At 42.3% G+C, this 23930-nt stretch overlaps 1 protein-coding gene across 5 annotated transcripts in view; it reads left to right on the top strand.

Moving 5' to 3' along the window:
• Positions 1-23930, top strand: part of NT5C2 (5'-nucleotidase, cytosolic II) — a 60288-nt gene that overhangs the window by 25183 nt on the left and 11175 nt on the right. For 4 of the 5 annotated variants that reach the window (XM_086752061.1, XM_086752060.1, XM_086752063.1 and 1 more), the window contains 3 exons: positions 4548-4621; positions 21110-21227; positions 22618-22713. In XM_086752061.1, the coding sequence (XP_086608187.1) occupies positions 4548-4621; positions 21110-21227; positions 22618-22713 (288 nt within the window). Of the gene's footprint in view, positions 1-2946; positions 3128-4547; positions 4622-21109; positions 21228-22617; positions 22714-23930 lie in introns of those variants that run through there. The other variant, XM_086752064.1, reaches the window with a different exon arrangement.

Below are 23930 nucleotides of genomic sequence, written 5' to 3'. Positions count from 1 at the left end.
GGATATCAGGGCTCTGTGACTCCCTTAATGCATGCTCAGCAATTCCTCCTTCTTTGCAACGCAACACATTTTTCTCTTACCCAGCATAATTCATAGAGCTCAAAAAGAAAATAAATACTGTCATCATTGAGAGCCTTCTGCTGTGGCCAAGCTGCAGGGTTTAATCTTTGAGGAAGAACTCATTACGGAGGAAGTGTGCTTCTGGTTTCCCTTAAACAGCTCCTCAAGTCCATTTTTCTAAAGGTGTGGATCTGTACCAGAGTAAACCAGCTGAAGTCCAGGCTGCTGCCTCCCCACTCCCAGGGAGCTGGTGGGGCTTGGATATGGTCCCTCAGCTGGCTTCCCGACAAGCACCCACCCCTTGGACCACTCCAGCCACACTGCATAGGGAGTGCAAAACAATGGAGGATTCCCAGGGATGTTCCTCAAAGCAGAAATACAAAGCTTGTTTTTTTTTTTCATCAGGAAGGAAAGATGAGGGCAAGAGAAAGGCGATGTTCTGTTTAAGGAGATGCTTTGGTTGCAGACAGATGTGGAGCTGGGGAGTTGGGTTTAGGCAATTTTTAGATAAATTTTAGAGGCAGGTTTCCTGTGCCTCTCAGAACAAGGAATGGAGAGGGTGTCCTCATGCTGAGCCTGCAGTTTGATTTGTCTTACTGCCCCGTGCTGTTAAATTTTTAGATCAGCTTAATTTTTAACTCTAGTGCTCCTAGTTAAAATGTTTATTTTCTGAACGGAAAGAAACAAAATCAGAGGCAGAGAAAGTGTGATTTCTTTTGATTTGGGCAAGTGGAAAAATGATTCTAGATTAAAACTTCCTTATCTAAAAATGTTGGGTTATTTTAGTTTTCCTCTTATTCTGATGTTATCTTAACTGTTTGTACTCTGGAAGCTTCTTTGATTTTTATTTATCTAGACAAGCTGTAAAAAGCTTATAATCTCATTCTTTCCTTTAGAGACCAAAGGATCTTTTCTGTCAGGTGGTTAGGGTTCTTAGGGTCTTAGTGTTGATTTTTCTATATTGTCTTTAAAAACAACACTCTTGTCATTTCTCTCTATACCATGTCTCCTGTGGAGATGTTACGTTTTTGTAGCCAACAGACACATTTCACCTGTATTCTTGAAAACAGGCTGAGCGTACCTTTGATTAGGAGGTAAGCACGGCTCTGAAAAGGGTTAATTTTGCAGCTTCTGAGAAGCACCTTGGTCTTCCCAGAAACTGTCATGGTAATATGATCTCAACTTTTATCTTTAGTTTCTAGGATACTGCAGATATTTACTACTTTGAGTAAACACCCTGAATTAAGCTGGTCAGTTTCTGGGGATATTTCTAAGTATCTACTTAGCCCCTTGTGCCTAGGGACATCTTCCTTTATCAGGATTTAAAGTTGAGGTCCTGAGCGCCTACAAAATAACCCAATATCTGATTGGTACAAATTTTTTTTTTGGCCACTGTTTAGTCTGCCATTTAATCTGCCAAGGCATATCCAAGTTAAAATTGATTAAAGTGTTCTCATTTCCTGTCCTGAACATGTTATGTAATATCCTTCTTTAGCTTTTAAAAATATTTGCTCTGTTTCACTCCAGCACTGGTGGGTGAAGTAATTACCACATCAGATCAGTCGGTAGGATTCCTTGAAATCTGCCACGTCCACTGCACTGTTGGGGCATGATTATACCCTGCCATGTATGGTTTCTAGGTCATAGACAGTATTTATGAGTTGATGGAAAGAGAGGTCTTCACCAGCTGTAACCAAGAGGGGGCTGGTACAGTAATTTTCATGTTTTAGTTGTAAGACTTATTTTGGAACAAAAAAATGCAAATAGATGTTGTTTGTTTCATTGCCTTTAGTGAACTTTTCCAGATCTTCAGGATCAACGTGTGCTGGGTTTTTTTTTAGTCCTGGGGTTCAGTTTGTAAATACTCTGAAAGCAAGTGATGAAAAAATGTCAGAGGCTTAGAGATCTTTCCACAGTTTTTGGTCAGTTTGGTGTTGTCATCATCTAAACATAGGCAAGCTGGACTGAAGAGATCTCTTGGGTCACAGCTCCCTTGTTTTTGCCTTTCACAGGCACTGCCGTATTACCCTTTTTATAAGCGCATTCAGCTCCATCTTAGTGCTTGAGTTTTGTCCTCATTTGGGAAACTCTTCCCAAATGTTGCAATTTTGAAACACTTTTCTGAGCTTCTGTAATTTCTCTTTCTATTCCTGTCCTGTTCAGAAGGGTCGAAAACTATGCTTCGGGGCTAAGCCTAAGGGAAAGAACAAAACTGAGCTCTGCAGATTGGACAAAAAGTGTTGCTAGTGTCTCCTGGAGGTATGTTATTCCTTCTTACAGCTCTCCGCTTCCAGAAACAAATGACACAAACATGAGATCAGAAATCGTGTGCTTGAATTAGCTGATAAATAATGCTTCCTGGCAACACCCGCGACAGAACGTAATTATCTTCATTATACGAAGTATGAGACTGTTTAGTACCAAATAGCGTTTTGTGTTGGCCTCTTGTAAATCAGAGCTATCTCAGTGTTAAAAGACAAACACAGATTTAGACTGCAGATTCGGATAATTCGCTCCCCCTACTCAAAAGCCAGCTATTTCAGGAGTGAATTGTAGTGATTTACAATCCCATCTCATATTTCCAAAAGGTGTTTCGTTACCCGTTTCCATTTTTTTTTTCCCATCACTTTGTCTTGTTTAAGTAATACGTAAATCTATCAGAAAAAAACGTCGTCTATAACCTCCGAGGCCCCTTAGTGACAAGCCCCATTGTCAAAGGCAGGCACTTTGCCAGGAAACTGTGACTCCCAGAGAGAGTGCGCAAGGTTAGGGGGAAAGTATACTATTGCCAGAGAAACTGTATTCCAAGAGGATTTGTGTGGAACAACAACGATATCCAGTGACTGGTTAAATTAGCCACAGATGTGCTTTCTGTAACACTGTCCAAGAAGATATACAGTACTTTAAGGCTTGGTTCAGACATAATGATCGTCTGAAGTCAAATCAGATCCAAGCAAAATTGCATTGGTACTAGGGCAGCTTTAAAGGAATTGTGTAATATGATTCAGACAAGTAGATGAATCAGACTGCTGCAAACTAAACAAGGAGCACATCGGTGAGAGATGAGGTAAGATGACTTGCATGGAAGAGTGATAGTTTGATGTTAGCAGTTTGCTGTTAAAATTCGAGCTGCAGTGGATTGACACCGGCAGTTAAACAGGCATGTTATGCCAGCCACCTGCCCGCAACGTGCATGCAGAGGAGAGTCTCACAGTGGTTTCTTTCAGCTTTTCAGAACGTACGAGCGCTTGGTTTTGCACTTGCCGTCTCCATTGCTGTATCGCTGTCCCTGCGCTGCTCCTCCTACATGGCAGTGCTGCGGATTTCAGTTTTTAAGAGGATAATTACTCTGCTCAGGGCAAAACACTTATTAAATATTTTGAGATATTTTCACATACTGAAATCAGAGTACAGGTGAAGGCTTTGGAGCTTCTCTCATACAGGAGAATTTTGTCTCGGCATTACAACTCGAGCAGTACGTGGGATTTCTGTCCAAGATCAGCGTTAAGAAGCTCAACTTCCGTCCCGCAGCCGAGTTCTGACTTTTGTTCTTGAAGTTAAGATAAGACAGAAGGTGGAGATAAGTCCTGTTGAATTACAGATCTGCTTTACGGTTTAAAGTTCTGGGGAAACATAAGCAGCTTAGTTACTGTAGTAGTAGGAGCAGGAAGCAAGGAAGGCTTTTGTTGTATTCTCTGACCTATTTCTTTACTGCGTTATTTACTTGAACTAAATGGAATATGGTGTATTAAAATGTCATCAGAAAGGGTCTGGATGTATTAAACTTAGATTCTCATTGCAATAAGCATTAATAGTAAAAGTGGAATTTAAAAAATATCATTTTTGTTGAGGAGTTGCAGGGGAGTTATCAATAAAAAGAAAAATTTTCACAATAGAAATAGCCTGTTCTTGTGGATGAAATTTATCTCAGTCACTGTTTTTCAGAGCTTCATTAAATGTTTTTAATGTTATTGATGTAAGTGTGGAAACTAATGTGTTTGGGTTTGCTTTGAATTTCCAGATAGAGTTCCAAAGAGGGCTCAAATGCTGTGAGTTTATTCACAGAAATATTTTTTTCCCTTTCCTTGTTACCTCTTTGTAATAATTTGTTTTAATCAAGCAAATTTTATGTCTTCCTGTCCTCTGCTTCCAGTTTTCTCTCACTTGAGGTCAGAATTCTGCTTCAGAAGATTTTGCACTTCTATTCTTAGGAATTTTTGCAGGTCACATGCAAAGCCGTGTGTATGTGTGCATGCATGCGTGTATGTCTTTAGACAGCATACGAATAATTAGGATAGCCCTGCGAAGTCATGGCTTTGCTTCAGGAAAACTCGTGGCAAAAAATCCAAAATTCCTCTATTTTCGGGTATATTTTCTGATTTTGACCTGACAGAGCCAGACATCCCGACAGCTGGCAGAATATGTTCCAAAATGTGATTATTTTCAAAATGCTCATACCTACAGCTTTATTTCTTTTCTCTTTACAGGGTCTTTGTAAACAGAAGTTTAGCCATGGAAAAGATAAAGTGCTTTGGTTTTGACATGGATTATACACTTGCTGGTGAGTATCATCTTAATTTTTTTTATCATTGACTTAGTTTGGAATATTGCCTCTTGTTGAGCGAAAACCAGTTATTGGTTGGGCTACTCCAGTTAGGAGGCACTTCTGTGAGCAAGTACATGATTCACTATTCATTGTGCTTTCATTTAAGGTGTTTCTCTTAAATTTGTTATCTGTGAGTTGTATTTGGTCACAAGCCACGTTGCTGTAGTACATTTTCAGGTGATTATGGGTCTCAAGTAAACCAAAGCTTACTAAGTATCCTTGCTTCCTTAGATTCCACTATATTTTGATATTGCCCCTGGTGCAAGCTTGGATTTGAATAATGAGGTGATTTCTTTTATCCTTGGTGCATATGGCAGGCTACCCCTTCAGCCAGCAGGTCCTCCTGTGTCCTGGGAGGATCATTTTTTAATAGGTTTTCCTCTTCCCCACACTCCAGCTGACCATATCAGTGACTCATTTTGAGAAGAGGCAAGGTAGGGGGAGTGTCTTGTGTCAACTGAACAAGTTAATTTAGAAAGCTTTGCCCACTTTTTATGACAGATAGGCACTGGGAGGTTGCATAAGACCTTTTGATTTAATAAATTTTTTTTGTATGGCTTCTCAATCTTTCGAATACTTGACAGGAAAGTTCTCTGAGACTTTTAATGAAGTGAGGGTAAAGTTAATGTTTTCTGCATAATCAAACTTACATGATGTTATGTATTTTAAGGAAAGAAGAGATAAAAATCCCACTTCTACTTTCCTAGCTTATAATATCACACAGGCTGTAACTGAGGATGTCACATACAATGCTGCCTTCTTTCTCATTAACCACTGCCAAAGTTGTGGATAAAAAGTTCCTATCACCCTTGGTATTTCAATTTAGAATTGTTGTGAATATGAACGGGGTGAAGTAGAGTGTCAGGGTCACCTAATAATAGGATAATGCAGTATGTCAACTATGGTCATCTAGTTACTGTGTCTACTGAGAAGAAATGAGAGATGAGCAATGTGGCTAGCAACAGTGTGAGGGTCACAGGAGCCAGGGTCAGCAGCTAAGCAAAGGGCAGGAAGGTTTCCATGTGCTCGTGGTTCAACACAATGATGCAAAGAGCAGTTTTGGAGGCTGTGGCAGGTAATTGCAGTTTATATTTAGATCACTTGCTTTTGTTCTTTTAAGCAGTTATCCATGAGGCAGTAGTTATATATAAAAGGTTTGGTTGTTCAACACCTTATTTATATATCTGTTTAAAGTTCCTGCCACTTTTGAAGTCACAAAGTGTATCGTTATTAAGCTGTGCTGGATCTGATTGCAGGTGTGTCCTTTCAGTGTTTGTGTTTCCCAGCTGTGACAGCCTTGTGGCAATGCTTTTAAGGAGTGCAAAACCATTGTTCAGGAACAAATGCTTAAAAAAAAACCCAGAAAACAAAAACCCAAGATTTGTGGGTTTTACTTCGGTAACGGAAAAACAGCTTCTGTGCCTTTCTCAAACTGGTGGCATTTCCCAAAGACTCAGGTGATCCCAGTGGGGCTGGGAGCATGAAGCATGTTGCTAACTTTCATCCTGACAGAAGGAGAGCTTCAGCATTGTCCTCAGTCTTCCGACTGTTAATTTTACCCAAGTGTTGCTTGTTCCTGTAAATACAGAGCAAATGTGTTGTTATCCACAAAGCAATGCTTGGTTTGATGAGAGGAAAAAATGTGAATGTTTCAGGCATCCTAAAACAATTCCCAGGGACATGGAAACCTGGGGCTTCCAGGCTGGAAGATCACAGTGCTACAGTTAAGCAGGCAAAGTTGGTGCATTCAGGGGAGTTGAGTGACAGGGTATGGTGCAGAAAAGGAAAGTAAATGTGGTCTGAGCAGAAAACTGGAAATGTGGACCACTTATGGGTAAGCTGCTGTCCTATGATTTCTTCTGTGGTACAACAGAGATAACAGATCATTTTACAAGGAGTTATGAGAGCATAATTAGGTTGGAAAGCCTTTTGCAGATGAAAAGCATTATGCTTGGTAAGTACTATTTCTCTTTTTTCACTCAACTGGGAAATTAATGTACAAAATTACCTGTTTTTCTTACATCTCAGAGTCATCTTTTCTTCTCCATGTGGGCTTTTATTATCTGACCATTATTTGCTATATATAACTGTCACACACAAGAAAAAATATTTTTTTCATTGCAGGAGCTTTAAAGAGCATAGTGCTAGAATATGATTATTATTATAATAATTAATTAATTGGAAATTATAAATAAGAAGTGGGGCAAATGAAGTATTACATTAGTATGTTGTACTGCATTCATTAGACCTTGTTGTGTTTTCTGTCTGGGCAGGCTATCCCTTACACACTCTTTCACGTGGACATGCTACTGTCTAGATTAAAAAAGAAAAAACATTGTAAAAAGCTAGTTTGTCTGTAATGTAACATCTGGAAATGGTATCTGCATACCAGATGGTACATGCTGAGCAGAAGCCTTTTGGAAACCATTCAAGACATGTAAATAGACCAAGAAAGAACAGAAGCATCTCCAGTGTCATCAACTCCTCATCTAGTTTTCTGCATTTCTACTTTCAGATATTGCTAAGTCACTTTACAGGAAAGTTGCTTAAAGATATCCTAAGCACATATTAATATTCAATTATTTAAGGCAGTCAGAGCCTTTGACGCTGCAGAAAACTATATGCCATGTCCTTTTCCCACTCTCTGTCGTGAACTTTCACATCAGAAATAAACTTGATGACATTCATCCCGTAGCTGGCAGTCGTGAAGTTTGACAGAAGAATAATGATTAGTTTGGAATGCCTTGAGTTACCTATCTTGTGAAGAGGAGGCTGTGGTGTCAATAAAAGAAAACACACTGTCGCTCCTCTCTTTCTTCTTCCCAAATCAGCGGCCACAGTGTTGCTTAGGAGGTGGTTCAGTACCAGTGAAGTCAGAATTGCTTGACTTATTTTGAATTCTACTTGTACTTTATGAGTTAAAGGACACAAACCTACTTACAATAACACTGTTTTCTGTCTGGAATAATCTAATTTTGGTAGGGAGCATTTCCATTTTGAAGTATATTGTAACAGCTACTACACACGTTCTACTACTAGCATGACTGAGAATGTCGGCTGTCCAACTGACAGCAGTTTTAGTATCATTATGTTACATTGCACGTGAAGTACAATTCCACACATTTGTTTTATACAGTAGTATTTCTTAACCTTATTAAATTAAAGACTACTTAACTGAGAAATGAAAAAAAAATCAAGGCGCTCTGATACAACATTGCTACAGTGATTTTGTTTGCTGTCAAGTCAAAATTAAGTTAAACTTTGAATTCTTGTTAATAACTTTTATGTTCTCACATTGTGTTTGTCTCTTTCCTTGCATAGGGTTGAGAAATACTGTTAATGGCTGAGTTGGGCAAACAAAGTATTTTTGTCTTGAAGGAAAGAGCCTGAAGGTTTTAGCCTTTTCTTCTGAGAAATTAGGGACATGAAATTGCTGAATTTGTAGCCACTGTGGTTACAGCTAGAATTAATTTAGAAGCTCAAAATAAAATGAAAGCAAATTGAAATAACTCTCACAGGTTTTAGATTCCTTGTTTTCCCATCAAGGATTGCTGTTGCATCCTCACGGGGTGAATGAGGTCTCTTACAAGTACGGAAACTCCCAAGTCTCCCTAGGTTTATGTGCAGGATACGTTAACACTTGAGGCTCAGAAATCTATGTTGTGTATGAAGCTTGTGTTAGTGAATCACATTTAGTACGTAAAAGAATGTTTCTTTTAAGCTAGGTGTTATTGGGAGGAAAGTCAAAGGAGCAGGAAGAGCAGCAGGGTTTGACTGTGGTTTGTGTGCATAGTTAAATAGTTGCTGCTTAAAGTATTGGGGGGCTTGATGCAAGCAAGAGCCACCAGCTATTTCAGTCCTCGCTGTTAGTGGAGGTTAACATAAGTTTCTGTGATGTTACGCAGCCGACACCCCAGCAGCCCTTGGTTTTCTGCCACTGACCTTGCTGCCTGCCAGCCAGGGAGCAAGGCCCATGCCAGTTCCCTGGGCCTCCCTTCCTCCTTGGAAAGCAATGGCGTTACACCAGGATCTGCAGCTACCCGTGAAGGGCTGTGTGTGCTGTCAGGGCAGAACTGAGAATTTTTGAAAAATTCCTGTTTAAATCCTTAAGATAGAGAGATTTGAGGGTCCTTTTGTAGTGCATTTTTGTTTGCTAAATAGTAGTTTCTCATATTATCTGAATGATTCATGTCTGTTTATTCATCCTGACTGGTTAGAAGACTAGTAGTCAGTAACAATTCTTGTCTGCCTTCCTGTTTTACTAGAACTGTCAAAACTGCCCATGCTTTGGTAGAGAAATGTCTTGCATCTAATCCAAAAGATTCACAGCCTTCTCTGGTTTGTGATTACTGCAAACTGCAGGAAGAAAGATAAAGGTGTGTCAGTGGAGAGTCCTCACTGCAATGCTCACCTGAGGTGAGGAGTTGGTGAGGCCTACTGGAAATGCAGCAGAGAGAGATTGGTTTCACACAGCATTTTATTTGGCTGCTTCCTTCTCAGAGTGAGCTACGCTTGTAATTATTAGGTCTGGATCCAAGTAATACAGGAGGCCTTGGCGTTATTAGGTTTTAAATGGGACAGGTTGCGCAATGAGGTGATGGATAGATGTCCCTTGACAGGAGCAAGGCTAAAGCAGTGGGGTTCTCAAACTGGCTGTAATTTCACACCAGGCCATTGGCAGATGGAGAGGGCATTAGTAAGAATTACAAACTCAATTGTGCTTGAAAAGATTCCACTGTGACTACCCTCCTTCTCCAAAAGCTATGACCTTGTTGAAAGTTTTATCTTCTATCTCTGAGGTAGATAAGATGTAGTATCAGTAGGGAGGATGCTTTCATTTGGAATGCTTTTCCTGTACTTAAACCACTGCCGCTTCCACATTTTCCAGAAATCAATAATCAAATCATCACTGGTTGCTGAAAACTGTTTCAATAAAAAAGAAGGGGAAATGAGGCTTGAAAAATACTGGGTTGATTGTGTGCGAATATGATTAATACAACATAATCTGATTGGAATATAGCTTGTGTTCTGGAAACATTGCCAACTTAATGCCAAGATTTAGTGCAGTGCAAATATTTTATTGCAAAATTGTTTATGCTTTCAGCTGCAGCATTTCCCTTCTCATCACATGGGAAAAGACATGGGAAGGACAGCTTTAGTCTCTCCCAACTTACTCCAAAATGCAACATGCATAAACAGGCTTTGCCCCTTCCTTGGGTAGGCATTTGTGTCTAAGCCATCCTTGCAGTTTGGAGGAGGGGAAATTTTCACACCCACATCTTATTTTTGAAATGTTTTTCTTTACTTGTTGGCTCTGGAAAAGATACATTCAACCAGAAGGTAGGATTGGCTTGTTGCTAGGTGTGATCCAGGAGAAAAGATGGCAGCTGAATTGAGACCTGGTTCTTCAGTTGATCTAGTATTTTTATAGTAGCCAAGTTGTATCAGTTTTCTGTGTTTTGATTTCCACAACTGAGAAATAAGACTAATTAATTTGTACCTTATGTAAAAAAATTTCTGGATTACATAGATGAAAAACAAGGTATAGACATGGGAGTTTTATACATGAAAGATTGAACTGAATACTTAAAAAAGCTGCTGAGCTCGTAATGTAGGCAACTGCAAAAATATTTGTTCTTCTGTTCAGAAACTATCATTGTATTTTTATTGGCAATGAACTCTCATACAAATGTGCTTCAAAAGGCTCTCCTGCTTAGGTTAAAGGTTGGTCTTTAGTTTCATTGTGATGTAGGGATTACAGGCTTTGAGGCTCTTTTGAGGAGATAATAAGCAGTTCTGTTTCTTTCCCAGTTCTCTGGAAAATACAGTTCTTTGTGTCATATGGAAATAGTATGGTAGCAAAAGAGAGGGATCGGTAGATGTGACAACAGTAGCCTTCAGGCTGTCTTAGCAAAAAGAGAGAGATGTGTTGACCACTGCACATTTGCTGTCTGCGTTTTCACATTTGCACGTTTCCAGTTTAACAGGTGCAGATTTTGCAGATTTCAGAGGCTGGTTAAGCCATTAGTGTTTTAAAGATAAAGGCAGATGGCAAAGCTAAGTTCTTCCTAGTATGCTTTGAACTGGATATTTTTTCAAATACCACCACAGTGCTCAAGTGGCTATTGTCCCTGTTCTCTTTGTGTTGCTGCTCCTCGGAGTTTGGCCATTTAAAGCTGTGTAATGAGCAAACTACAGTCTGGAGCTGTGGGATCTCACATGCTGGCACTGGGAATGAGGAGTGGAGAAAGCATGTGTTGCTTGCTCCTTCCCAGTAAATCACCAACTGACAAACTGCTAATCTGCTGTCTGTGGATTCTTGGAGAATCAGAGTGTTAGACAGAAGCTGCTGAAAGAACAACTCTTCACAGTGTAAGGCAAGTTTCAAAAGCTGCTATATCTGTTTGCTTGCTCTTAAAAACATGAGAATAACACAAAGCTGGGTCAGCAGGCTGTTAATATACCAATGGCCAGTTCTTCTCCTTCCCAGATGGATGGAAATACAGAGGTATTTTTCAATCTAATAGACCTCCTTACCTAGTAATAATCTTAATACCGCAACAGAAATACTATTAAGTTGCAAATATCTCTGTGATGATGGGAAGAGCTTACTCTGTAGGAGGAACCAAAGCTGAGAGTACAGAAGGCTTTAACTCTGAGGTCACATGTGTGCTATTGCTTTGTGAATGCCTTATTTTAGCACACTACACAAAAACTCACATATGTGCCTTACTGACAGCATGGGCACTTGTGCTACATATAAGCCCAGGTGCACACTGTGCTACACGAATGTGTAGCTTTTGAGGCTCAGTGTCTTAAGTGAGTATGGAGAGAAATAAGAAGCTGGATCTGTTTGGACACTGATACACCTGAATAATGCCTTAGATGCAGTGTATAAATAGCTACTATACCTTTAAGTAACTTTTTTTTTTTAATTTCTAGATGTTAGAAAATTGTGTTTGAAAATGAAGCTCATGCAACTCTTTATTCCCTGTTCAGAAGTCTTCGTTGAAGAACTAAGCCCATATTTTGGCACAGTAGTTTGTTTCCATGGAAATGCAGGGATATTTCCAGTATGGGATTATGACTCCCAGTGGGCTGTATCTGAGAGAGGTAAATTGTGAAGGCCACTTGTTAAGCACAAAATAAGATTCTCTTATGTCAGGGAAACCGTAAAAAAAATCCCATAAAAGAACAGGTGACTGTGTAGTCATCTTTAAAATATTATTCCAGTGCAAAAGAATGTTATGCCAACTATTAAAATAGACAAATTGAAGTTTCCTTGAAATGCAGAGTCCGTCTGAACTGCTTCTCTCAATATGCAAAATGTGACCCAAGTGCTGCTGTTGTTACTTCAAGCCATGCATTTTTATTCAGCAGAAGAAATCTTTCCAACACTGAGCTCTGTTTTGCCAGCCTCTGAGGCATATCCAAACAGCCCAAATCTTTGTTACGTGGAAGGCAAACAAAGTGCAGCAGCAGAAAGCTAAAAATATCTGGAATTTACCACTGAGAGCACTAATAAGCCTGGTTTGGGAAGACTTAAAGCTGATGATACTTGACAACATTTTTTCTTTAAAAAAAAAAAAAAAAGTCGAAATGCAGCACTAAAAACAACCTGAAATATAGACATCCAGCAATTCAGAGCCAAGCTGAACATACAGTACTGTGTCAGTCCTTGAAGCAACAACAAATCCTGTCTTTACAGATCCTTTTAGCATGCAGAGTGGGAGAACAGGAGCTGATACGGTTCCAGGTTAGAGGTTTTAGAGCTGAAAGCTATGCTGTGCACTTGGGGATGTTTGCAGGAGCATTAGAGGTGAGGAATTTTCCATCGCTCTTCATCTGCAGAGTGGGTGCATAGCTGCTTTCTGGGCACTGCTGCAGTTGGGGACTGCGGAGCCTTTGTGCTTCTCTGTAGGTGCGTGCTGCTTTCCACCCCAAAACTTGTATTTGGCACTGTCAGAAAAGGATGCTGGGGAGCCACTGAAGCTCAGATCCAAAAGATTCAACCCTCTGATTATTGGAGACTCTTGTCTTCCTTCCTGTTATCGCTTTTACAGTCAAAAACATCTATGGCCACAGGAGGCTTAGTGCAAGATCTGGCTGTTCATGCATGGCAGAGCAGCTTGTGTGTTAAGCATATGAAAATACCCTGGGATGCACCTGGAGGTTTTGTCAAGATCTTGTTTGTTGATCACTATAAATACATAATTTTTAGTGAAATAGAAAAGGTACATTTAATATGGTAGCGTGCTTAAAGCTCAGCTTTGTTTTACTATACAGGACAATTCTGTGTTTGAAAAGGTTTCTTTGGGTAAATGAAAATAATGATCAATATGGCAGCAATGTCTTCTTATTTCAGATTGAAAAACTGAGTGAATTCAAAGAAAGAAAGCATACTGTTGCTACCCGTCTTGTTTGTTTGGTACTATGAAAACTCAATTTAAATATAGGCTGCAATGCTACAATTCTGCTTTGCAAAATACGGTGTGTTTTTATTTATGGTCTAGTGGTTAAAATTAAAGTCCAAGAGTCAAGAGGACTGAGGTCTGTTCCTGGCTGTTTTTCAACTTGTTTTGACCGAAGACAAATCCTTTATGTTCACAGTTCAGCCGAGTCCATAAACAAATGGCAAGTCAGTGATTCACCACGTTCCTGATTGAAAACATATGAGTTGTCCCATGGGTTTCATTTGGGATTTCTTGCGGTTACAATGAGGCACGTTTACCACTTTGTCAGTTTGTTTACAGGCACTGAGCTCCCAGGTCAGCACAGCACAAATGTGTACGACTCCGTTGCCCTGCACGCAGGGAGGCACACAGCAGGCACGTGTTTACATGGGCAGAGATTCACTGAAACCAGCGCTGCACGCAACCAGAGCTTTAAACAGCAATGCCCATTTTTCCCTTTGTGTCCAGCAAGGATGCTGGGAAGTGAAATGTCTGCAGCGGCCATGGCAGAAGTTGAAGTAAGGCTTGATGGGTCTTTGGAAAGAGAAATGCAAGGCGAGGGGAGCTGGAGGTTTGTGCTTACCTCTGCTCCTGGGATTGCCAAGCCAGCTGAACGTGTTTGTGTGGAGGCTCCCACAGCACAGGTACCTCTGCAGGGTTTCCAGTTCTCATGGAAAAGAAAATCCTCTGCCGTGTTTCCAGTGCAAAATGGCAGCGCCCTGCCAGGCTGTGCAAGCCGGGAGTGAATCTGGGCTCCCGTCAGAGCTGAGCAGTCTGACTCCATTGTCAAAACTGAAGAGAAGCTGACACTCAGACGTGAAACTTAAACATGACATTTCAGATTCCTTCCTGTGTAAGTAATGAATTATTTTAACATAGAGAACAGCATAGCTTGAAACGTTACCGTTTCCCTTTCGTTATGTTTCAATGACAGTGCCTGACAACACCTCCCTGGTTAGAAAAGACCCTGTAACACAGAAGCTGAAGTCATTAGTGTTCTAGAGCATAAATCATCTTCTTTTCTAACTATATATGAGAACTAGCATTGCCCTGTGACGAGTTATGAAGATAATAGATACCCTGAAAGGAGGGTCAGTATATAGAGGTCAGAGAGCATTCTTCACTACCTGGTTACTTCTTGGGATCCTCAGACCTCTGTCCCTACAGCTGAGACAAAATTTCCTCAAACTATGGCAGTATGTGTGAAATGCCTACCCAGTGCTTACTAGTATGTTTAATTGGTATTGTTGCTTCAGTGGGGTTTATTTTTTAATTAAGTCCAGTGTCCTGGACACCTCCAGGACCAGTCATTCACTGTTTCCCTCTAGATTCTCAGCTGGAGTTGCAGGTTGGGTGATCAGAAGCACCAGGGAATGAGTATTTGATGCTTGCATGAAGTAGTCAGCGGTCTGGTTGGACGTGGCGGGGTGACTGTCAGAAACATCCTGGCGGTGGCTGGCATTAAACGCCAAGCTTTGGGGCTACGTGCAGAGGAGATATTGACAGAATGGAGAGCTCTGGGGTTAGATCTATCCTATTTTGAGACATGAGTCTAAGGATCTCATTTGATAGATATTGTTGAGTCAGGATTCATAGATACTTGTCCTGTTATAGGGGATGAGGTTGTAGAAGGAGATCTTGGTCCTCAGGGCTTTAACTAAGCACTTTTCATCAGCCCAACATTGATATAAATGTATTTCTAATACATACTTGTGTTATTAATTTGTGGTGCAATGCACAATATGGATCAACATTTCAAATGAGCAGCACTTTGATCCTGCTCTTTGCCAGGTTTGTGTAATTTCAGAAATGTATTTGCACAAGTTTAATTATGCATGTTGTGCCTGAGACTTGTAAAAATCTGGATACTAGCAACCCACCTGTCCATGTATGTCCCTAACTGCCTGATTTGCATGCCTTACTCACTGGGGAATAAGCAGCAACTGAAATAACCTGTTTCTAGTTATTTTACTTTCATTTCTTCAAGACTTAACACAAAGTAATTGGGCTGCATTTCCTGTGCTTCAGAGAAAAGGCTAAACCCCTTGCGTTATCTGCCCACCTTTTGGCTTATCTGTCTTTGCGTGGCCTCTGGAGAACCCAGATAACGGGTAAAATTTCTGAAGATTGAGTGTTTGTTAAAGCTTTTTGCAACTCTTTGGAGGAGGTCATCACCTCTAGTTTGAGAAATACTGATCTTATCTGAACACCTGAAAGTCAAAAGCCAATTAGTTTCGTCTGCCAACGAAAACAGTGTGGGAAGACAAAGATGTTTCAATTCCCAAGAGACTCTCAGAGCCCAGGGCAATGGATAGGGAAGCCCACGGTGCGGACAGTGCTCTCAGCACCTGTGTGGGGAAGGAGTCGAGCCAGTATGTGCCCAAAGGATCAGAGCCGATGATGCACCAGCTGCAGAAAGCAGCTGCTCCCGTGAAAGTCCCTTGACAATGCAGAGGTGTTTCTGGGGACACTGCAAGCACCTTTCCCTCGGCTGCTCTCAGCTTCCAGCAGGGAGGTAAGGCAGGCAAGGAATTGGCTGATGGAAGGGATGATGCTAGGATGTCGTAGGAGAGCACACTGGCATAAAAGAGTGACAGATGGGGAAAAAACGGAGTCAGGGATGCGTAAGACTTTAAATGAGACTACTAAATGAATGAAACTACTGAAGGTTGTCGTTTAGTAGTCCTCACCCTACCTCTCTCCCCGAGGAGCTGCTCACTTTATGGGCTTCTGTTCTTGTTGCAGCAACCTCTGAGCTCATCTTTCCCCTCCTAAACCAGGGTGCTGGTGATGAGCTGCTTCCTCAAAGCTGCCTCAGTGGTGTGGGACGTCAACATGTTGTCACTGTTCTCAGTTCAGGGCTTTTTACTGGCACCAAATCCGTAGTGGCCAGAAATGAAATGGCTAGGCCGGACTGGCTCGCAGGTGTGCCGTTTGAGACAGCAAATACATCTCGCAAAAGTGACATTGCTGAAGCAGTGCAAAAAGGGTTGGTTATTTTAACTTTAACTCCTGCTTCTCTCCTATGATCCATGACTAGCTTGTAAGAAGTGTCGACAAGCCCTAGAAGAAACCATCTTATGTCTTCAATGAGAAGGTGCTGTGCCTGAATTTGCAATCTTACTCCTCCCCACAGCTTTAACAGAGCTGTTTCATGTGCTACAGCCTTTCCCAGCTATTCACTTTGAAACAAAACAAGCTTTAAACACTTTCAGAGGATCTTTCCAGGAGGTCTGCATACTTCTGTGGGTTCTTTTTGCAACATGAGTCTAACTCGTTCAACTTTCTATTTAGTGCGAATTGGATCTCAGAAGTTATTCCTGATTACTCCGTGCGTATCTGTAAGTTGCAGAATAGGTTTGGTCGTCTTACTTTGTGTGCTTGCAAACCAGTACACTGCAGTATGGTGCAGCACTATGTGCAGGTGTGGTACAGGTTTATCGCGCAATGCTTTGCACATGAAATCCCAAACGTAAGCCTGTTAACATGTACGACTGAATTCAGACATGCTATGTCAGACTGAGGCGGTGTGCGAGGCTCTCCCTGGGAGCACCTTCATATGTAGGGCAAAATTCTCTTCTCAGGTTCCTGGAGTGGCTCCTGACTCAGTGTCCCGAGCCTCGTGCACTGACACGTGCAGGCATTTTGTGGTGTGAAAGAAAGAGAGTGCTCTGAATGGAGTAATCTGTCACCGACCGAGGAATGGACAATACTGGCAAAGCCCCAAAAAGAGCACAAGACCCTTTCTGCGTCTGAGAGAAACCTGAAGGGTTTGTGTCACTTGGGCAATGTGCTTATGGCCTCTTCCTCATAATTGTCACTGAGCTGATGATTTAAGAGTGCTTTGTGGATATGAGGACAGAATTTTGCCTGCAGGATGCATGATTACCAACTGTGCCTCCTCTATAAATCAGTTGTAAGTGTATTTGGAGTAGCTGCCAGGCTGGCTTCTGAGCTTAGCAGAGGACAGAGCTCCAGCAGATACAGTCCCACATAGCACAGAGCTGTTGCAGTTTTAAAATCAGTCTGATTTTTTTCTTTAACAGGGGAGCCCAGTGTAACTCCGTCAAGACTGGAGTGACACTCTGAATCTGCATCTGCCTCATGTGAGTTAAAATCCTGGCAGCAGCATTTTGCATAAGCTGGAGCCTCTGTAGAGATTTTTTTTTTTTCCTCCTTTTTTTTTTTTTTTTTTTTTTCCCTTTTCAGGAAGCCTATTAAGTTGTTACTGTATGTGTCTTGGCAGCAAAGGTAAAAACAACTACACAAATGCATGACAACTGCGTACCTTACTGCACAACCCCTGCTCATTCCAGATCGGCTTCCCTCCTAGCACGTACTGTGTAAGGGACGCCCGCACTCATCACAGACCTGAAGGCTTGCAGCGTTCACTCCTGGGGTACTGCTTTTCACCTTTCAACAGTGTAATGTTAAGCCAAGTGATGATATTAAGGGGAGGCTGAAATGCTGTCAACTGGCTTCTGTTTTTTTTTAAACCTTTGGTTGTTTTCTTTCCACCTCGGTTGCATAATCCACAAGTGCTGGGTGCCAATTGCCCTGCGCCACTGAAGCGTTTGCCTGTGTTGGAACACAGACTATTAAAATAACGCGGTCCTCTGGAGCTGGGGACTGCGCATGGTGGCAGAGACGTGGCCATCAAGTAGTAAGAAAGAGGAAAATAAGTCAGAGTAAGTTGTAGCATGTGCTTTGGTTTTACTGTCATCCTGCGTGTGCTGGCCAAGGAGGCTCCGAAAATGGGTTAGTAGCTCTGCCTCTTCACCTGCAACAGAACTGGGGATGCTTGAAGACTGGGCCCTTCTTCAGCTGGGTGAAAGAGCTGAGCACGGGAGACACTGTATGGCAAATAGCTGAGTTCATGGCATTGCCATGGCATACAGATTATCTCCAGTTGTGGTCTCAGCAACCAAGTCTGAGAGAGGCAGATGTTCCAGGAAAGTTTGGAACTATTTTTTCATCACGTAGCTGCAGAAAAAAGAATATTGATGTGTCCTCTCTACTCTTTTTTTTTTTTCCTCATGGATGCCTGAAGTAAGCAAGATACAAGGGAGAGCGACCAGCCTTGAGTACGATATTGAAATACATTTTTTTCATCTAGTAATGCATATAACTGAGGCATCTTCCCCGAATGTGCTGCCGTAGTTGCAGCAGTGTTAGCCTGTTCATACTTGATCTGAAGGAGGTGGATCGTTTGTTTGCCCGGAAGCTCATGTTGCTGAAACAGGCATTTGCACAGCTTACGAGAAATGTCAGTGGGTTGTGGCTCGTGCCGACTGATGCAGCGTGTGCTGTGGTGTAGGGTGCTGTTGAGGTGGGCTCAGCGAGCTCTCAATCTGTTCCCAGCTGTGTGTCTCGTTAAAGGAAAGTTTATCTTGAACAGTAATTATGACAGTAACTGGAGAACATTTATTGTCCGGGAGTCCAGTTTCCCCTGTCTCTGTTTAGCTTGTGTATCAAGGGGAAGGCTCTCCTTTCCAGATAATGTGAAGTGGTAGGGGGAAATAGGGAAGGGATCTGAGGTATGAATGAGCTAGTAGTTTCGTTTTATTCAAAGAGACGTCAAGAAAGCAAAATCTAGAGCTTGTCAGGTAAGGGGAATAACTGCCCCCCAAAAGAAACATTCAGATTAATCCTGTTGCCGTACTGCCTCAACAGAGACTTGGGGTGATGAAGGCTGAGGTTGATACCTTTTCTTCAGCCTTTTTGCTCCTGGTGCTTCAGCTTGTTTCCTTAGACTCAAAGAGTTAAAAGGGTGTCTGTAGTGATAAATCTAAGACAGAGAGGCAAATACAGAAAGGAAGAAATTGAGTGAGGGCATTTTGTGAGTAGCTAGGCACATGTTCCACCACAGCTGTTCTCTGCTGGAGTGTTAACAAGAGGCACAGGTTTAACAGAAAGCTCTACAGTTTCCCTGGAAAGGTTCTGCTGGAGCTGTTGGTGAACCACTTTGCTTGTCCAGAAGAGGTGCTGATGTGCTCCTTGAGATTCTTTGTGTCTAGGCAGCATCACCATGTGTGATCCTTGGAGAAGTGTTTTGTTTGGAAGTGATGTTTTATGGTTAAGTTGGTAACATGGTCAGATTCCCAGGAAGCTAATGAGGATGAGTGCAGCAGCTTCATGGACAAGAGTGGGGGACTGGAGCCTACTTCACATAACGGCGAGCTGTGCAGCACTTTTACCTTCTGAGAGTACGTGCAGGTGTATTTATTACTGTTTTCCCTGGGAAGTACCTTTATTGTCCTGCATCAGAGGAATTCTTTTTTCCAGATGATTCTCTGGTGTCACTCTCACAATGTTGTTCATCATTTAACTGCCTTTTGCTCCCTCCAACTCCAGCTCACTCCCCAGAATTGCCTTGTCAGTCACTGCTTTCTTCATCAGCTGTAGTTTTTGATTGCTTATTTCTATCTGTAGCTCAATCAACCCTTCCTTTCCTAAAGGTCAGAAATGACTACATGCATTGAATGTTGTATCATTTGATGTTGATGTTTGTCATCAGTATAATAATGCTTGGAGATTTTGATAACTTTTATTGATTTTAGTTATCTGTTTAAGAATGTGACAGGTTTGCTTATTACATTTTTAATGATGTTAGTTTAATGGGGAAAATTAACTCTTAGAATTCTGGTGCTTTTTAGATTGTTAATAGGTACAGGAGCCCTCTCTCATGGTTACTATGATCTGAGTCTTTTGACAGTCTCATTTCTTCTGTAGTCCTTGCCTTTTTAGTATTTTTGTAGTACTTGTGTATTTGTTTTCTCCTCTCACGTTGAGCTTCTGTATTCCACAGTATGTATGTGTGGTGGCGATTACCTGGGCAGTATAGACAATGTGTATTAATATATACTGTGAGGCCCACAGATGTACTAGGTCTCTCTCAGGAAAAGCAGTCTGTCCTCGAACGAGCTTACTGTGTAACTTGCACATTTTTATATTTTACTCAGCTAAATTTGAAATATTCAAGTCTTTGAGACAGTTGGGCCCGTTGAACCCACGGTAACCCTCATTGCAGTCAAGGGTTGTGTTCGACCTTGTTGCATCTTAAGACCAAATTAAGACAGCAACATGCAGCAAATGTAAACACACCATCAGAGAGAAACAGTGATTTCCTTTTAAATGTTAATTTAATGGTCTGATTAAGCAGTAACATTTCCAGTACATGGAAACGTCATTTGCAGGAAGAAGACAGGCCTGATGGTAGGAAGGACTTGGTTGAACAGGTCCATTTCTTTTGCATTGAGCTAAGGTGTGGGTCACAGATCAGCAGCTCCTCTGAAATGTGAGAGCAGTCAGCTTGCTTAAAAGAGTAGCATTTTGATGCACAAGGGTAATAGCTAACAGATTTTTACAGTACCATATGGTATTATGAACAAACAAATCGTATGTTAACTTGACAGCTCTACCTTCAAGCTAACTTAGTCTGCAGCAAACATAAATTCCTCTGAGATTAAATCTGGAGAAAATATTAAGCTTTAGGACTGTATCCAGAGCAGTAACAGTAGCACAGCAGCAATGAATTTCAGGCTTTCTAAGCATGAATACATATGTTCCCAAAATTTATTGGTTTCTTCATCACCTTTGAGAAAACACAGCAAACTAAAACCCAATCCGAACAGGTAGAACAGGGAGTGTTCCTGCATCCGCCCGGCGGGACTGCAGGAAGAGGAGCTGCAGTTTGAAATACGTTTTTCCTGATGCAGAGAGCTGTGATAGCCTGACGGATATTTCATCTGGTGCACTCTGCTGCTGAAACCTGAACTGCAGTTCTGCTCAGTTGCAATCCTGGAGCGTGAGCTAATTCCACCGTGGCTCCGGGCTGGGGGACCCGAGGCAGCGAAGGGCAGGAGGGAAGAAGGGAGTGTCTGATGTGGAGGAGGGAGGAGGGTGAACGGGTACATTACTTTTAACTGCCTTCTTGTTTAACCCCCTAGCTGTTTTCAAATTTTCTAACTGAAATCTCATCTTGGTACAGTGTATAAATCCCCTGAATACGAATCTCTTGGATTTGACCTGACCGTAGAAAGATTAGTTTCCATTGGATACCCTCATGAGCTGCTCAATTTTGTGTATGATCCTGCATTCCCTACCAGGTAAATGACTAACAGATACTGACCCAGCCTGCTCGAGGCCTTGAATATTTGTTCTGTAAAGTTCATAGGCAACATGTGAGGCCAGGTTTTCAGAGCTGTGCCTGTGAAGCCTGTGGTTGTCCACAGATCATGGGGAAAGGAGCACTATGTGGAGGGCATCCGCACACATGAGTCCATGCCAGCGAGGAGAGAGAATGCAATAAAAGAGGCCTGCTGAAAACGTGGTCCAAAACTAACCCTGCAAAGCAAAGACAGCAGAGACACAATTGCATTGGGAGGTAAATCTGAATCCAGGGGAGAAGGAGCCGTTACTGTCCATGAGGCTGCTAGAATGTCTCAGAACATTTTTCTTTAATTATTTTGATTAATAGTATCCTGGTGCATAAGACATCCTGAAAATTAAGCTGACAGTAAGCAACAGTAAAAGTGGGACCAATCTAGTTCACTTGTCTAGGTGAATCAAATGCCAAAAGCAAAGTTAATGGTGCAAAGTTACTAAATTCTCGCACTTTGTCTTTTGGTAGCAGAAGTAAAAAGGATATTGCTTGTTTTAAACAAGGCTTTTGATTTAACTCTGCACCTTTAAGTTGTTTCCACTTAGGCCTTTGCTGGATTTTGCTTTTTTTACTCTTTTGGAGCTTCTTTACAAACAACTGGACCAGGGGGTCTGTTGGCTTGTTGCTCCAGTTTTCAGTCCGACAGCCTCCTTCCTTCCCTTCTCTCAGCATCTTTTACACCAAGACTGTTGCTGGGTGCCCATAACAAGACAATAGCCCTTCACAAACCTGTGATAAAGACTCCATTAAATCCACTGCCTTCATCCCCAGGGAGGGGACAGAAGGGATGTCTCTGTGGGAAGGCTCAGGTATAGGCTACTAGATAAGTGAGATAGATTTTTGCTGGAGTTGGAACTGGGAATGTCCAAAGCATTTTGTGCAATAATTATATGCCCCGTCTGGCTCTGTCTGTGGCAGAGCCAGGTGAAAAAGAGGGGAGAAATTCCTTTCTCACACCTCACTCTTCCTTGCAGCCCAGCAGGGCTGTCAGGGAACCACAAACACAGGTATCAGATTTGTGACCCTGTGGGAAGAGGTCCACGCGTTCCCTGGTATGTGCGTAGCTAAGTCTCTGCCAGGTTAAACGGTTCCGTTTTTCAAGTCTATGGAGAGCGGATCGGCCGCGCCTTTCACCTGGCAATGCAGGGCTTTTGTTGCTCACCTGCAGCCAGGTAAAAGGGACAGTAAGGGACCCCATCTGCACAATAACAGCAACTCTATTCTGATGCCCAAGTGAGCAAGCTGTTCTAGAGCTGATTTGGAAACAACTGCTATTAAAATGGTCACTGTTTAATACACTCACTTCTTCATATCTTAAATCACTTTCTTCACAGAGGCCTGGTGTTTGATACCCACTATGGAAACCTGTTGAAAGTTGATGCCTATGGGAACCTCCTAGTGTGTGCACATGGCTTTAATTTCCTCAGAGGGTGAGTGCTGACTCTTGGCTGTTTTCTTTGACCTAATACGCTCTTTTGTGTCACTGATCCTCAGGGCACCCATTGTATAAGGAGTCACGGGGGCTCCACTAACAGCAGATGCTGTATGGATGCTCTCACAGTTCCAGGATTGACTGGAGATGCTTTAAGGGTCCCAGACACAGCAACAACACAGGGTGTTTAAAGAGGAGAAGTCTGTGCTGGCACAGGTGCATCTGTAGTGTGCTGGGAATAGAAGAAAATGTGCTGAGGGAAGGGGTAGTCTGGGGGCTGTTCACCTGTCCTGGCACAGTTTAACATGAGCAGCTTGTCATTAGTACAAAGCCATTGTGGGAGGGCTGCTGGGAGCAGAGAGGACCCATGCCCTGTGAGACCACTGGCTCCACAGCCATTGCTAAGAAAGGTCAAGGGCCTGAGCTGGCTTGGGGAAGGAACAAGCTTGCTCTGCCTTTTTGTGTTTCTGACCTTTGAGGGTGTCAGGAATGAGGCACCGCGTGCCATTTCCTGCAGCCTTCCTTGGCTGCTTGCGTTTCTCTTGCCCCAGAGAAGGTGCTTTTGGAAGCAGAGGGGACTGCAGTGCTACGTGCCTGATGCGTCCCAGCAAATCCCCTCGTAGCCCTGCTGCAAAGGTGGATGGATGGAAGGCAAGCACAGACCAGCTCAGGGCCCCCAGGGTAACAAGCCTTGTCATTGCGGACCTGTGAGTCCTTGCATCAGGAAGCCAAAATTTAGAAAAAGCTCTTATATATGCACTCAAGTTCCTCTTTGAGTCAGAGGTGTTTCTCAGAAGCTCCAGAAGTGAAGGAAACCAGAATAATTAAAAGACTTCAGTCATCGCCACCCTGCTGATTAATTGCAGAGGCCCCAGGCAGGCCTCCCACAGCATGGCCATGCACTCCCCTGCTGAAAGTTGCTCAAGGGAGTACAGCAACACATGGAAAGTGGGGGAAAGTTTAAGATAAGCAAACAATGAAAGTGCAGATGATTTAAGGCATCCTCATAGCCAGCAGCATGGGGCTTAAGGTCGAGTTGTGGACTCTCGGCCACTCTGTTTCCCTGTGTGGGCTCTGCTCAGTTTGCTGAGGCAGCGATGACGGCTTTGTGCCCAGCTCTGCTGGAGCCAGCGCGGTAAAGGGAATGCCGGTGGATGCAGTTTTGCTCTTGCACTGCTAGTGCACGTGGGAAAGCTGGGTGTTGATTAAAGCACA

The sequence above is a fragment of the Chlamydotis macqueenii genome, chromosome 7 (genome assembly GCF_036417535.1).
Source record: "Chlamydotis macqueenii isolate bChlMac1 chromosome 7, bChlMac1.mat, whole genome shotgun sequence".
Lineage (NCBI taxonomy): Eukaryota > Metazoa > Chordata > Aves > Otidiformes > Otididae > Chlamydotis > Chlamydotis macqueenii.
This window is presented reverse-complemented; position numbering and strand designations above follow the sequence as displayed.